The sequence below is a fragment of the Botrytis byssoidea genome (genome assembly GCF_014898295.1).
Source record: "Botrytis byssoidea strain MUCL 94 chromosome Unknown BBYS_038, whole genome shotgun sequence".
Lineage (NCBI taxonomy): Eukaryota > Fungi > Ascomycota > Leotiomycetes > Helotiales > Sclerotiniaceae > Botrytis > Botrytis byssoidea.
The window spans coordinates 224,230-239,700 of record NW_024065879.1 but is presented as its reverse complement, the minus strand read 5'-3'; the positions used below and the strand labels follow the sequence as shown (position 1 = coordinate 239,700).

Here is a 15,471-nt window from a genome sequence, read left to right as displayed (position 1 = left end):
AACAAACAGATGTCGAGCTATCACAAAGTCAATATGTACGGAGTACAAGCGCAATCAAAATTTTACCCCGCGGACCGTCAAAAAGCTTAACGATGCAAAGCGTGTCGCACGGGGCTCTGCGCTCTTGAACATTTTCGAAATTGCATACATGAATCTCTGATCTCATATCTGTATACTTAGGTACGAGAATAACTTTACCAGTTGTTGGATAGGCATCGTGAGACAATCAATAATTCCAACTTTAGCTCGCGTGTGATAGAGAACATGTATGGACTGGATAACGACGGCATATACTAGATACGAGACGTAGGTATGTGTTTTTTCTATTAGACTTTCTCTAACCCATTTTCTGTCAAAAAGCAAAGTATTTGCCAGTGGATGAAATGGTTGACTCAGAATCTCTTACCCAAAACGAGATGGGGATATCTTTCATGAGTCTGCTTGGTTCGTTGTCCGGTATTTTGGTATGTTGTTTCGTAACTTTAAAGCTCATATCACCGAGTGTCTACGTGGTCCTAACTAGTCGCACCTAATGTAAGTTTAGTAAGAAATAAATAAAAAAGCTATCAAAAGTTAGCTTGGATGTCTCGAGGATGTGTAACGATCGATAGTCGAGCGTCGATAAACGAACGCCTTATCGATCGCTACAGGGAACATATTGAGATTTCGTATTGTCATGTAGGAAATTCAATTATAGCCTATGGTTTTCCGAAAGACCGAAGAGCGAAGATCATGTATTTCACACATCTCGGAATCCAGTTTGGCTCTGTAGAGTCTTTATTGGTATTGGAAGGTTACAGTTCAACAAGACTAATGCTTGTATATAGTAGTTCGATACAACCTCAACCTTACAAAGTATAGACGATGATGCTATAGATGAGCTTGAAGATTATCTATCGGTTCCATGGTTATGGCTTCCATCATATCGGTCCAGATAAGCAGATAAGACAGCCCTTCTTATTTCCAATACCTAGGTATTCAAGGATGCGAATGTGTGTTCCGACCACCATGTTGAAGAAACATGAAACAAGACCATTTGTCCAAATATATTGGTCATCATCACCCAAACATACTGAAATAGCTATGAAGAAGTGTCATAGATCTTAACCGAGCCTCTGTTGTAGCAAATATTAATACAGAACTGCCAATACCTAGGCAGTTACACATTGGAGAAGATCGAGAATTGTTAAGCGATTCTTCAACAATCAATTCTTGAACGTCCCAAAGTAAATTTTGATGGCTCTGATATTTCTATAATTAGCTCATTCCAACCTCAAACTTTGAAAGACTGATGATTGAGCCCCATTTCAACTGTTCTCCACAATACATTTCCGGATAACCAATCAGAAGTTTATATCAATTCGTAACTATTTCTACATTTGCGTTCGTTTGTAAGATCTTGAAACAACATACATACGGAGTACACACCAGATATCTGATCATAGATCAGGTGTGGAAAAGTGGGTAGATTCGTAGATTATTAAGAGTTCTAGAAGCAAATGTTTGCGAATTCGGCAAGTATGAAGTTGTGTGCGGCATGGAGGAATCATGGTGAAGAACGTCTTACTATCCCTCGCATTTATATCAAAGCCGCATTGAAAAACATTCCGAAAGTTTTCTGTTGAATAAATGGGAAAGGAATTTCGGAAACCAAGAGCCGATCAATTTGCTGGCCAACCATTGCGCAATAACCTCTCGGATATGCCCCTCAATTCTTACGCAATGGTGTCAGTGAGAGGTAGTTGCATGTCGTATGCTATGAGACGCCTCTGCTATTTGTGAAAGCTTAACCTTATATCTTGTTCATTGGGTTTTGAAAAATATCCAAGATCATCGACTTGAAGGTAAAAATTCCGTCTGAGGGAGATTGAGGTCGTATGTTTTTTGGAGAATCGCAGTATCCCAATTCGAAACTCACAACATGAAGCCAACCGCAAAAGGAAGCAGAGAAAAGCAGATGCATGAACGGGGAGGATGATCTTCGCCGCACGCAGGATTGGAAGTTTGCATCGTTGCATTCCATGGAAACCATTTTGTTCCTAATGACATCTATTCTTCCTCATGTGAGTAATGCTGTTGTGTTTTCTCGATCTAATATTAGCAGAAGACTTTGTCGCTGCAATCCGGAAGCAAATTGAGTCCTTGAAAACGATTCCATCACGCGAGGGGGAGGCGGGTGTAGGGGCACCCACCACTCATTGTTGCAATAATTTCGCACTGACGACAAAGCTCAAATGGTACCGAATGGGAAGATTTAATTGAACAGACCTTACCTTTGGTAAATCGTCCTTCAAAGAAAATCCATTCTGCAGACAATATCTTCATCTCACCAACAGGAAGCAAACAATCAAGAAGAACCGCAAATCAGAACCAGACCCCACAAAATTCCACACCACACCATACCACACCACAAACAGAAAAGCACATCTAAAATCTTCAATCGCCCCCAGAAAACAACCCCAAAATCTCAATTCTGTTTATAGAAACCAACAGTTAGTTGTTCGTTATCACGATCCAACATATAATTTAATTTCACAAACTTGGAAGTCGTCATCCAAAGATCTCTGATTGGTGTTTCAAATACGGGGTACACAACCTATCTCAAGCGAGCTTACATGATTCATCTAAAGAGCCCCCTTCTTGATTCTATTTTCATCATGATATAGTATTCGGGCATGTACAGCCGTGTGAACCAACAATTTGAAACTGCATGTGGTATACCACGAAGAAAAAAGGATGATGAGAGGTGGGTTGGTGAGTAATGTATTCGTGGTTTGGGTGGAATTGGATAATGTGAGGCTTTTGATTATTAGAAGATGATTTATCGTTTTGGATGTTTGCAATAATTCAAACATTTGGATTTTCTATACACTCAGCCTTTCGAATGTTCTCAGGGTTTTAACTGGGTCCATGAATTGAAAGCTACTGATTGACAACCTACCTTCCACATTATCAAATGAAAACTCGGAGCAAACTTACAGTACAATCAACACTAAATTCCGAAAATTTCTCTATATAGAAAACGGATCCGTACATTGGGTAAGAGGATCACGTCGTACATTCCTTCGAGTCATGTAACATCGATGAAGGGAAATTCACATGTCGTGGCCAGGTCCAGCCTTACTGGTAGTGGAAAGACGTTGCAGCGTGGAAGAATGATCATACATACTATGATTTCTCAATATTTTCAGTTCTCAAAACTGAGAATCCGTTGGAACTTTGATATAGTGGGTATACCCAAGTGATCAACAACACTCTCTGGGAGATTCCTCCCTCAATTTCCCCTCTAGTTAGCGATTGCCTGGATCTCATTACCATGATAGCACGCTGTATAACTCGCTATCGGTAACATTCACAAGCTGTGCCTCAAAACTGTAATACTCACGTCGTGTCGTAGGATTCTCAATAGTTCCTCTTCTCATCCATCCCGTTAGATACTTTAGCATCATTTCGGCAATGAAAAATTATATCGTCGATCTTAGGGGGATCCAGAAACTCACTCTCTGGTATCGCATATATAGAGATGTGATAATACCTACCAAGCCATTTCGCAAATCATTCCCATCCTTTCCTTAAGATTTCCTTTCTAAAACTTTGTTCATTGGTATTCCCAGTCATTCCTTTCTGGTGCCAATATCACATTCAGTCTTTACCATGTCTCCTATCAATTTGGTTCTCAGAACCGCTTTCATTCTTTCTTCTATATCGACTTCTTTTGCCGCAATCTGCAATGGCCAGACTCGAGCTTCTGGGGACCCTTCTGGCGAGATACTAGCTGCATTCCTCAATTCTCAAGATCAAATCTCCCAGTTTTGTTCGGCGGGTGTATCAGGAAAGACTTCAGGGGATGTGAACTTCTCAGACTTCCAGGTAAGACACCCAAGAAACATTCAATTTGACATACTAATCGAAGTAGATCTCTTTTGAGCGCAGTGATAGCTTCAGTTCAACCTTGGAGCATTGTACGAAAGCACTCCAGGATATCATATCCCGGTGCATTAAGCCTTCCGATCCAGGAACTTATGGTGAAAGCTCAACATTTGAAAGTGGGGAAACATACACCATCAGCAACGACTTGTATCCCCAAGCACCAGTGGTCTCTGTAAATCTAGAGAATCGAGCAGTGGAAGACGCCGCAAAAGCTAGGACTCATAAAACTACTGCAAAGCCGACTACTAAAACAACCAAAACAATCCCCAAGACAACAACTGTAGCACAAGCAACTACTACTCCAAAAACTACAGCAACTACTCCAAAGCCAACTCCAACTTCTGTGACTACGAGTTCGAAGACCACACAAACAACCTCTACTACATCTAAATCATCGACTAGCAAGACAAGTTTATCTTCAGAAACTCCCAAAACGACAGCAACTTCCACTAGTTCCAAAACTATACAGACAGTCCCCACTACTTCGAAACCCTCCATATCCACTATCACGACGAGTATAGCTTCCGAAACTCCCAAGACAACTTCCATAGCCACGACTTCAAAATCGACAACTTCTAGTACTATCTCTTCTAAGATTCCTTCCCCTAGCAGTCTCTCCTCAAGTCAGACTTCAACAAAGCAAAGTAGTACTGGTACCAGTACTAGTACTAGTACTAACCCTAACTCGAATCCTCACTCTGCCACCTCATCATCCCTATCAACCCTCTCCTCAATTTCCTCAATCAAAGGTTCTTCCACCCACACTCCCACCCTCACACCCAGCGCTCCCACCTCAACCAAGCCATCTCCAAGTAACATCCCATCTTCCCTCTCAACCACTCAACTCTCCACTTCAAGTCTGGAGGTATCTTCCCATATCCCCGAGCTGACTAGCACTCCCTCACAATCTACATCCACGGAACCCGTTTCACTAGAGACCTCCTCGCAGAAAAGTACATCACAAGCCGATCCTTCATCTAGCAGCAGCATCCATACTTCTGGTCTCTCATCTACCAGTTCCTTCTCAAGCGGAACAAAAATCCCCATTTCAAAATCGCTTACTTCCACATCCCATCCCCTCGAACCGACACCCTCTTCACCCGCAGAATCCCTCTCCCCAAGCAAATTAAGCGTGTCCCCCGAATCCAGTGAAACAACTCCCGCAACGATCTCAGAACTCCCAAGCAGTGCAGATATCCATCCCTCGCCCTCATCCGCAATAAAAACATCTTCCATCTCTTCCCTCTCTTCCAATTCAATCCCCGAAATTACACCCGGACCCACGACCCCCAGTTCTTCCGCCATTATTACTTCTGGAGCCATCCCATCTACTTCAGTCTCCGAATTGACTTCACAAGTAATCTCTACCGAAACTCACATAGCTTCCAAGCCATCAGAAATTACTCCTTCGCCTTCTCCCTCCACCGTCACAACCCAAGTAATTTCTACCGGACCCCTCACATCTTCTATACAGCCCGAAATCACACTGCCTTCCTCGGAATCTTCGCTTTCCAGGACCATCTCTTCAACTATCATCTCCGAGGCGATCTCTAAAAGTACTTCCACCGAAGCCCTCACATCTTCCACCAAACCCGAAATCACACCTTCATCTCCCGTCTCCGAAGAAATTCCTCAAAGCATTTCAACCAGCTCCTCAACATCTTCCACTCAACCCGAAATCACACCTGCTCCTTCCAACCCCTCCACTTCCGAACTCAATCCATCAACTCCAGAAACCAAATCCACTTCGCAGGCCATTTCCACAGGATCTCTTACCTCTCCCGTAGAGCCTGAGATTACTCCACCTTCATCTCCATCCCCATCGGAAACATCTGAGCCATCAAAACCAACCGAAGCCTCCGGACCAGCCGAATCACCCGATCCAATCGAAACATCCCAGCCAGAAACTCCAGAAAATAATCCAACCGAAACTGCCATTCCCTCCTCAACCCCAGCTCCTTTATCCACATCAATCGCTTCGTCTCCCGCTTGTACAGCCACCACAGGAGGAAATTGCTCTACATGTTATCAATACTCTGGTTCTGGCGATATCTCGCTTTCTCTCTCCAACAGTACCACTTTGCAATCTCGCAAATTGCCCCCAACAATTGCTGGTCGTATATCTACTACCGATCTACAGTCAAAGGTATCCAAACGAGCCACAAGATCATTTACTTCGTTTGACGCTGCCAATTCGTGTGTTTTTGGTTCCGTGGATGTTCCTTCGATTCCTGGTATGTATACCACTCCTAAAGCCCACGAATTAATCAAAGATTGTAATTTAGCTGATCTGATATATGAAGATGCATCTACTCTAGTCAGTAAAGCAGGTACTCAAACAGAGTACTGGTATGTTTTGCAAGATACTCCTGTGAACGCAACGATCTGTCCCGCACTTGGCTTTACAAAAGTTACCGACGCAGCGCTTGCTTCTCAATTGATAAATTCAAATGCGGTTGGGTATACAAAGGCTGGATCGGGAATTGGTTGGAAAACGAATGCTCCTAGTAAGTTTCTGTCTCGAACGAATAATCAGCTCTTACAAGCAGTTGATTAGCATACTGTTACTTTTGCCTAACAAATTTCTAGCCGTTGACGTAGATAGTGTTTGTGAGTATCAGGTATCCTTTTTATAGTAGTACGAGAGCATCAGGCTAATGACATTATCTATAGATGATTCCATAATTCTGCAAAGCTTCTTCGCAAGTAGAGTCAACAGCAGCAACTTTGCAGCTTTCAAGGCTATTTTTGATCAGTCAGACACTGTCAATGCAGGAAAATCTAGGTTACAGACTATTTGGAAGTAAGTCCACGAATCACCTCCTCAAGTATCCACGGCTTTTCTAACATAGATACAGTGCACTCCCTAGTGATACCAATCCCGACTATGCTGGAATAGATCAAAAGGTATTTTCTTCAATTCAAAGGTCATAAGATACATGACTAACAAACAAAAAGATAAGCACTGTCAAAGCACAAGCTTTCACAGGTGAATTGCGATAAAGTTATACCAGCAACGATGAGAAATTAGCATATATTTCAGAAGTAGCCGTGGCAATGGCCATTACCAATAATGATGCCATCGCGAATCTGTTTCAAAGCACCAATCTTCGTGTTTACAAAGCACTCCTTGCTATCGATGCCGTTATTGGAGCTACCAATAGTACCACCACGGCCGGTATTAAAGCAGACGTAAGTACTACCTACTATCTCTTTGCGCACCATCGTATCATATGTATTGCCTTTGATCGATACGAGGACAATAAGAAAGTCCATAATCGATTACCCCACGAACAGTATCTCACGATGTCTCCTTTCAACTTCAAGGGAAAAGCTAACACTCCTCTCTCTCAGTGGGCATCAACCTACCGCACCTACCTCACTAACTTCCTAACCACCCGCTCCTCGATCATCCTCTCCCAAGTCTCCAGCTACCTTGATAATGATCTTGGACCTGCCGCCAGAAATGATAACGTCACACTTTCAGATGGAACGGTATCGACGACTGAAGATTCCATTGGAAAGGGTGTCGACGCCTTACTAAATGCTTATCCTCTGGCTACTGCTTTCGCATTTGACCAGGCCAAGTTATTAGGGTTTCCTAGTGTGTAGGTAAAGGTTGTAGCATGAATTTGAAAGGGAAGACTGAAAGAGGATAGAGAAGGTTTGTTAAAGATTGAGGCTTGATAATGGTGTATGTTTGATTTTGATTTTGGAAGACCGTTATTTTGAATGATTGACTTATTTGTATTCTTCGTCACTTGTAAAATATAATTTTTTTTCTTTTTTCCACGTTTTGTATTCGATTCTTCAATCTAAAAATGAGAGAGCAATGATGAAATAAATAATGATCAACACGGAAACTAAGGCTACCTAACCTCTAACTAAGCCTTGCTACGCATGGACCATACAAGGCTGACCGAATTCCCCTCACCAAAGCTCCCACCCTGACTCTCCATCACAACTGCCGTCATATCATATCACATCACATCACAACACAACTCAATCCCCAACTCAAAATGAGTACTCTTCACACTCAAACTTCTGTCACCTCTGCCAAAACCTTTAAATTTCCGCGCGAACATTCTTTTCCTCCCTTTTTCACCCTCCAACCTACCTCTTCGACTCTCCATGCGCAACTGCGCAAATGGAGCGATTTAATCCTTTCCTATTTTGCGTTTCATCGTTTGTTTCGTCTTACGGTTTCTACATTGTTATCTTCCGAGTTATTCAGAAATGAGAGGATCAATAGGAGATTGGATGAAGAAGGTTTGAGAGAGGTATTGGAGTTTATGAGAAAGGAGGGGAGAGTGGAGTGGATTGGCGGAGGGGGGAATGGGAAAGTAGGTGGAGATATATGTTGGGTTTGGTGGAGGAAGGTAGATGAATGGGCGAGAGTTATTGAGGAATGGGTGGATGAGACGGGCCAGAGAGGGAGTGTATTGACACTTTATGAGTTGGTTGAGGGAGAGGGAGGCAGGGGTGCTGGTATGTTATTTGTTTTTGTCTTCTGGTTATTTGGGTTTGTAGGGGAGTATGCTAACGGATGGATTGGCAATAGAATTCCACGGGTTAGATACGGAAATATTACAAAAAGCATTGGCGATACTGGTGAAGAGGGGAAAAGCTCAAGTTTTCGGACAGGAAGATCAACAGGGTGTAAAATTCTTTTGAGCCATAGGAACTTTCCAGAATTCATACAAGGCTAGGATCCAAAGTCTTATACCATGCGTTGCGGGACGATTGAAATAAGTGTCGAGGATTGATCAATTCTTTGAGTGGGAGCATTCCGCATTTGCATTCGCATAAGGAGGGAGGAACCATTTTACTGAAGCTTCTTTCCCCTTTTGAATCTTCAATAGGCCTCCACCGAACTTTGCCCGCACCAGTATTATCAGTCAATACTTCAGCACACGCAGCCCAAGATCCTTTCCATGCCTGTCTTCCAGAAAACCCTTTAATCGAGAAACATACAGGAGGTCACCACTTTAACCATGGTACACACACATAACAGTGCGTAGTCTCACAAGAAAGTAACCAGAGTCAAAACGACTCTTTCGGGAGCAAGGCCGACCCAAAGATCACAATCCGAACCAAGCTACATGTAGCCAGAAAGTCGAAAGGAAATTTGAACGCAAGAGCCAGTTTGTAGCGTTGGGGCCTAGACCTAACGAATGGAAAAAAAATCTTGTCCCGCGTCACCGTGTATCGTCTTTTCCCGCTGTCTCCGGGGGACGTACCGAAATTAGATGGAGAATAATATTCGTCCTTCAGCTGGCCTGGGTAGAATGCTAGCACGCATGGAGACTAGCACCATCGAGTCTCATCGACCATCCCTTTTTCCTTAGCAATAGATTTCTGTTTGATCTGCGAGATTTTCTGATGGGTACTTGGAAGTAAGTACTGGATGGAGCCTTTTTTTCTTAAGATGGAAATTGGAGGGATTAGTGAGTGGAATGAATGAAATGGAATGGGTTATTGGGGGGGAATATTGGATTGTTTGTTGGTTCTTTTGGTAGGTATATCTTATATCTTATAAAATTACACAATGTACATACAGAAGTAGATAGGGAGGTATGAGATTGGAATAATTGGAATACATAACCAGGCAGGAAACCTCATGTTGATACCATACCATCATCCCATGTCTACCTAGTACCTACCTGGCATATTGTATATATTTAACTCTAGGAATACCTACCAGTAATCTTTCATGGATCATCGAATCATATCATCGATTGGTGTAATTGAGTGATGGTTTCCCGTCCAGCAAGCCTCTTCCTTGTAGGAATCGATAAGGAAAATAGGTACTTTATTAATATATTGTACGAGTGATATGGTGGATTTGTCATTTGATGGATGGATGATGGATGGATGATGGATGGATGATTGTTTTTTGAGTTGGATTGAATTGAACTTTGTTCAGATGAATGAATGAATGGGTTCCCCCGCTTGTGTGTTTGTGTGTGCGTTGATGTGTGGAGAGGAGAAGAGAGGAAAGGTCTGGGTAGGTGATTGGATTGGGTTGGATTGGATTGGTGGGAGGAGATGATTGGTAAGGTAATATAATGTAAGTAAGTGGCTTATGAGAATTACGTAGATGGATGATGGGTAGGTAGGTAGGTGAGTAGGTAGGTAGGTAGGTACGGAAGTAGGTACTAGAGAGGTTCTTGGTGTTTTGGCTTGCTCTTGGGTTAAAGTGCTTTGGGATGGGAGATGGGGGAATATAATAGAATTGTATTGGGTTCTTTGGTGATTGGGTATTGAGGTATGGAGGTATGGAGGTATTGAGGTATTTGGGTATTGAGGTATGGAGGTGGAAAGGACATTCAAGGAGAGAGATGGATTAATGGGAGAATGGATAGATAGGCTCCAAGTAGTATGTATATGTGTGTATGTGTACGAACGAGTATGTAGGTAGGTAGGTAGGTATATACTACCAAGCGCCACAACGGTCGATGTGAATGGATTTGAATTTGATTTGAAATTTGAAAGCTACTCACTCTACGATATCCTACCCATGAATCTGCAGAATTTGACTGACGAATGAAAAGTGTCGGGTGCCTGGATTTATCTCCGAGGTGTAACTACCTTTTTTAATATATTTATATTATGGATGATTACTCGGTAAAGGTTGGTGGTGGTTGATTCGATTCGATTCGGACGGTTTTGGGGGTTTTATTTACGAAGTACTGTAGGTACCTTTCGTTTCCCCTTTCTCGTCTTTCTTCTAGTTGTCGGATTGGCGGGTGTGAGCATTAGTTAATTCACATCTGGTTACTTCGTTCCCCAGTACTTGATTAATTAAGGATCCGAGTTGTCATTATGCATACTCGGTACATACACATACCTAGGTACACATACACTTCGATGTCCCGATGTCTCTTCTCGATTCCTCCTCATCTAATTTTGCATTCACCGCTATTAGATGTGTGGGATCTCTTATCTCTCTCTGCACTACTAGCTACGAACTACTCGTACCAGCTAGTTACTCACTCATTGATAGAACGGGTTCCAAACTTCCATACTTCCAAACTCAATTCTTGAGAGATCGGTCGCAGCGGGAACAATAGACTGGTTTACTTCGCTTGCTTTTGGGTTTGGATAGTACACGACCACTTGAATGATCGTCAACTAAGAGGGTGTAGTCGTAGATGGAGATGCAATGGATGGAGATGGAGATGGAGATGGAGATAAGAAATGTTTCAAGGAGGGAGGAGAGATCTCTTGGATTGAATGATATGATAAACTTTTATATTTGACTTCCTTCACTTCCTTGATTGACTATCTTGACTACCTTGACTACTTTGACTATTTAACCCTTCCTGTCTACGTATCTCTGTTTATGTATTGGATATCTTTCTATATGTAGATGTACAATAGACACAACTCACATACTCATTACTTTTATACATATAAGTTTATAAACTTGTAAACATATACATATTCTCATCTTATATACGCATTCATATACGCACTTATATACACATTTATATACATATTCATATACATATTCATATACACATTCATATACACATTCATCTCTTCTCAAAATATCAGAATCAGGGGAGGGAGTATTATCTATCCCCAGTTTGTTCGAATCTTTCTTCCACGACCCACCGATTTGCTAAATGAAGCATTTGAAATGATCCACCGAATATCATTTACGACCACATTAAAAAGTTAAAAGATTAAAAGATCAACTCAATCCTTACAGATTTGAGGTCGCGACCGACTTCTCGAAATTCTCTTACCCTTGTTAATTACGAAAGTGGGAAATCAATTATACTTGAGGGCTTCTTTTTGGTTGTTGCTGTTGTAAATATTATTATTGTTATTGTTATTGTTATTATTATCATTACCATTATCATTATCATTTCGCAATTGCTGTTTGTAGATTCTTGATTTTGAATCTTCTTTACAGTTATTACTTTTTTTTTTAAGAAATAACTTCAGAATTCACTTCAAACTCGGCTTTGTACACTTTTCATCACCATTTCTCCAATTCATTTTATCGAAGAAGTTGGCTCCAAAGCATCTATCTCATCCCTCCATCAATCCAACACTTTGCACTCTACTACACACTCACCACCAGCTTTGCTTGCTCTTCACTCTTTCTATCTGTCTTTCTTTCCTTCCTTCCTTATCTAGAAACGAATCATTACGGAGAACGAACCCATAGAATATATCTCTTCTCTTCCCCCCACGAAAGAAGAGCGAAAACAAAAAAATATCTTTTTCATTTGAGAGTAAACTCGACCGACAGCTTCTACAGCAGCAACACTCATTACAATCCAATACTAGTACATCAACATCAACAATAATATCAATTTCATTTTCACTACGTCCATCACCACCTTTTACGACAACTTTCATTCATTACAATCGTTAATTTCTAAAAATAAAAATAAAGCATTATTTATTTCCTGGCTTTTGTTACTCTCGTTCAATCAATCAGTCAATCAAGCTTTCAAAAAGCCCTCGTTCTACTCCAATTCAAATCAATTCACTCCTCACTTCAATTCCACGTCGATAAATTCACAAGATTCGAATTTAAATCAATTTCCATTCCTTCCTTACTTCCTTCGGAACAAGCCTCAAAAACCGATAATCCATCAATACGTAACACAACATAATCAGGGGGAGCAGGTATCATCTCATCTTTTCGAAACGGTAAATCATCATACCGCCTCCACCTTCTCCTCCTCCTCCTCCACTTCATCCCAGCTTTCAATTCAATACCGCCAAAATAGCTACCTTACGAGAAAACCATTACCCTCAAATTCCATCTTTTGAAGATGCGATGATCTATTCAAATGATGCGGGTTATCCAACATCAATGCCTGGCTCGCCCCCCGAATTAACGGGATCGAAATCCTCCTCATTTCATTCCTCGTACCAATCCGATAACGATGAAATTCTCTCCGATGTCAATCATTTCGAAGAGATTGGACTCGACGACGAATCAAGAATTGACTCCGACATTGGGGAATTCGCCGTCAAAATGTCGACAAATCCATACTCTTCAACATTCACAACTGACCTGCGAAGTCAAGCAAAGCAACAGCGACAACAACAACGAACTCCCATGTCTGCCACACAGGGGAATACTAGAATTCCACGAGATTTGACATCGACTACAAAAGGTCGTCAGGGTTATCCAACATTGAGGTCACAGATAAGAAATGCGGCATCGGATGGCTTGGCCATTGTTCCTGTACCCAGTTCATCAGCAAAAACCAGAAGAGGATTGAGTAGCCCCAGTGCACCTGTATTAGCGACTACACTTACACGACAGCGAAGTTTGAGCCCAAATATTAGCGCAAGTCCAAGAAGTAGTATATCCGGAGCTTCCGCGAAAGGAAGAAGAGGCAGTTGGGTTTCGAATCGAGAACGAAAGACTATACAAGAGTTAGAAAAGGAATGTGATGAGGATGATGGAGATGATGTACCCGATGAATGTCTTTTGGAAAATGTGCCAATATCGCCGCGGCCTCCACAAGAACGAACGAGTGCTGCACCATCAGCATCGACGAGTCCTGAGAGACCGGCGAAGGAGAAAACAAAGCCACTTGGAAATGGAACTTCTGCCAAACCGGCAGAACAGGGAGAACTTAGATCACCACGAGCGATCATGACACGAGGAGTAACGACGGGACAATTTCCAACTAATCATTTTAATTCTAATAAACCTCGGGCAAAGAGTTGGAACGAAGCTTTGTCGGATTTGAGTGAAGAAGCAAAGGCTTTGACAGAAGCTTTGGAGGCACATGCGGAGGATGAAGAAAGAAGGGATTCTGATACTCATAATTACCATCGTTCAGCCAAGCCAACCCGAGTGAAATCATCATTCGCCGAATTACCTCCATTACGAAGAACTGAACTGATGATTGATCCGCTACCTATATCAAAGGAGAAGGAAGCCGTTCTTTCGAGGACGAGGCCATCATGGCTTCCGCCAAAGGATCCAGCTGAGGAAAGACGACATCTCAAAGAATATCAAAAGATGATGGCATCAGCAGAGAAAGTGGAGCGTCAGAGAGAATCCGAAAAACGTAGCAAATCAACTTGCAGAGATGACACAGCAAGTTCTTTGTTACGGATTTGGGAAGAACATGTTTTACCCAATTGGGATGATGTGATAAGACAACGAAGAACGAGAGAATTATGGTGGAGAGGCATAGCGCCAAGAAGTCGTGGAGCCGTGTGGTTAAGAGCGATTGGAAATCCCTTGGGGTTATCTGATTCATCATATACTGCTGCTCTTCGAAGAGCTCAAGCTTTAGAAACGAAAATCAAGAGCGGTTCCCAATTAAATGCGGAAGAGGAGAGGAAGAAAGGTTGGCTTGAACGAATTGAGAGAGATGTCAAGGAGACATATCCTGAATTACGAATATTTCAACCCGAAGGTCCTTTGCATGTGGCATTAATGGATGTTCTCAAAGCTTATTCCATGTACAGGAGTGATGTGGGTTACGTACATGGAACAAGTGTAAGTCACAATTCTCTTTTTTTGTCTACCTTTTATCCTTTAAAAATGGAAAACTAATTCTTGAGTAGACAATCGCAGCCATACTTCTTCTCAACCTTCCCGATCCTTCCTCGTCTTTTCAAGCTCTCTCAAATATTCTCAATCGACCTCTTCCTCTGTCCTTCCACACCAATGACTCCGGCGCCATCTCTCGTGTTTATGACCTCTTCCTCACCACTCTATCACAAAAGTTTCCACGTCTTCATTCTCATCTCACATCGGAAGAATTAAACTTTAATCCAGATGTTTACCTTCGTGATACGTTTGTATCTCTATTCACAAGCTCGATATCCTTTGATAATGCGAGTAGATTATGGGATGTAACAGTTTTTGAAGGCGATTCAGTATTGGTTAGAGCGGCGGTGGCACTTTTTGGATCTTTGGAAAGTAAACTTCATAGCGTTAGTAATGATGAAGAAATTTTGGAAGTTCTTCGAGGGGGAATTGGTGCTGAGGGAATGGGAGAAGAGGATTGGATTACAGCTGTTAGAGGAGCTGGGAAGTCGTGAGATTATTTGTAGATGGATTGATGGGTAAAAGGAGTTTGGAGCGAGTTGATTGGGCATGAAAAGGAATTGCGAGGAAAAGATGGATGAATGAGTGGAATGTACAGTACCAGTCCAGTCGTCCTACATACAATTTCGTGTAGGTGTACAGTAGTTTAGATGTGGAAGCGATGATCAATCGATCGATCGATCGATCAATCAACTTTTAGAGGATTTCATGTTTTCTGTTTTTTGATGAGGTGAATAGTTCAATCTAATTATGAAAAATGTGGTGTGCATGTTTGATACGGCGGAGCGGAGCGGACCGGAATCCTCACGATCATGTCATGCCATGTTGATATCAGCTGATATGTATGTGCGTATCTGTAGGTATATCATATCGAATGCGTGCGTGAGTGAGTGAGGGTCGATGGGATGGTGTGGTTTCTCTCTCTCTTTCTCTTGTGGTTCTAGAACGAATGAGCTAGATATGTGATGACATGATACGATACCATACGATATGAT

At 42.0% G+C, this 15,471-nt stretch overlaps 3 protein-coding genes across 3 annotated transcripts; all 3 read left to right on the top strand.

Annotated features, from left to right (window-relative positions):
• Nucleotides 1–3,654: 3,654 nt before the first annotated feature.
• On the top strand, nt 3,655–7,596 carry EAE97_011566 (uncharacterized protein; the record flags this gene model as incomplete). Its single annotated transcript, XM_038882081.1, has 9 exons — nt 3,655–3,870; nt 3,917–6,164; nt 6,234–6,437; nt 6,520–6,540; nt 6,604–6,733; nt 6,789–6,837; nt 6,889–6,919; nt 6,980–7,122; nt 7,285–7,596. 9 exons carry the CDS (start codon nt 3,655–3,657, stop codon nt 7,540–7,542), a joined length of 3,300 nt encoding a protein of 1,099 aa, XP_038727132.1. The 3' UTR covers nt 7,543–7,596.
• A 353-nt stretch (nt 7,597–7,949) lies between these two features.
• On the top strand, nt 7,950–8,791 carry EAE97_011565 (uncharacterized protein; the record flags this gene model as incomplete). The annotated part of the gene is made up of 2 exons (XM_038882080.1): nt 7,950–8,418; nt 8,492–8,791. 2 exons carry the CDS (start codon nt 7,950–7,952, stop codon nt 8,602–8,604), a joined length of 582 nt encoding a protein of 193 aa, XP_038727131.1. The 3' UTR covers nt 8,605–8,791.
• Nucleotides 8,792–12,733: 3,942 nt separating this feature from the next.
• Nucleotides 12,734–14,970, top strand: EAE97_011564 (uncharacterized protein; the record flags this gene model as incomplete). The annotated part of the gene is made up of 2 exons (XM_038882079.1): nt 12,734–14,422; nt 14,491–14,970. 2 exons carry the CDS (start codon nt 12,734–12,736, stop codon nt 14,968–14,970), a joined length of 2,169 nt encoding a protein of 722 aa, XP_038727130.1.
• Between the last annotated feature and the right edge of the window lie 501 nt (nt 14,971–15,471).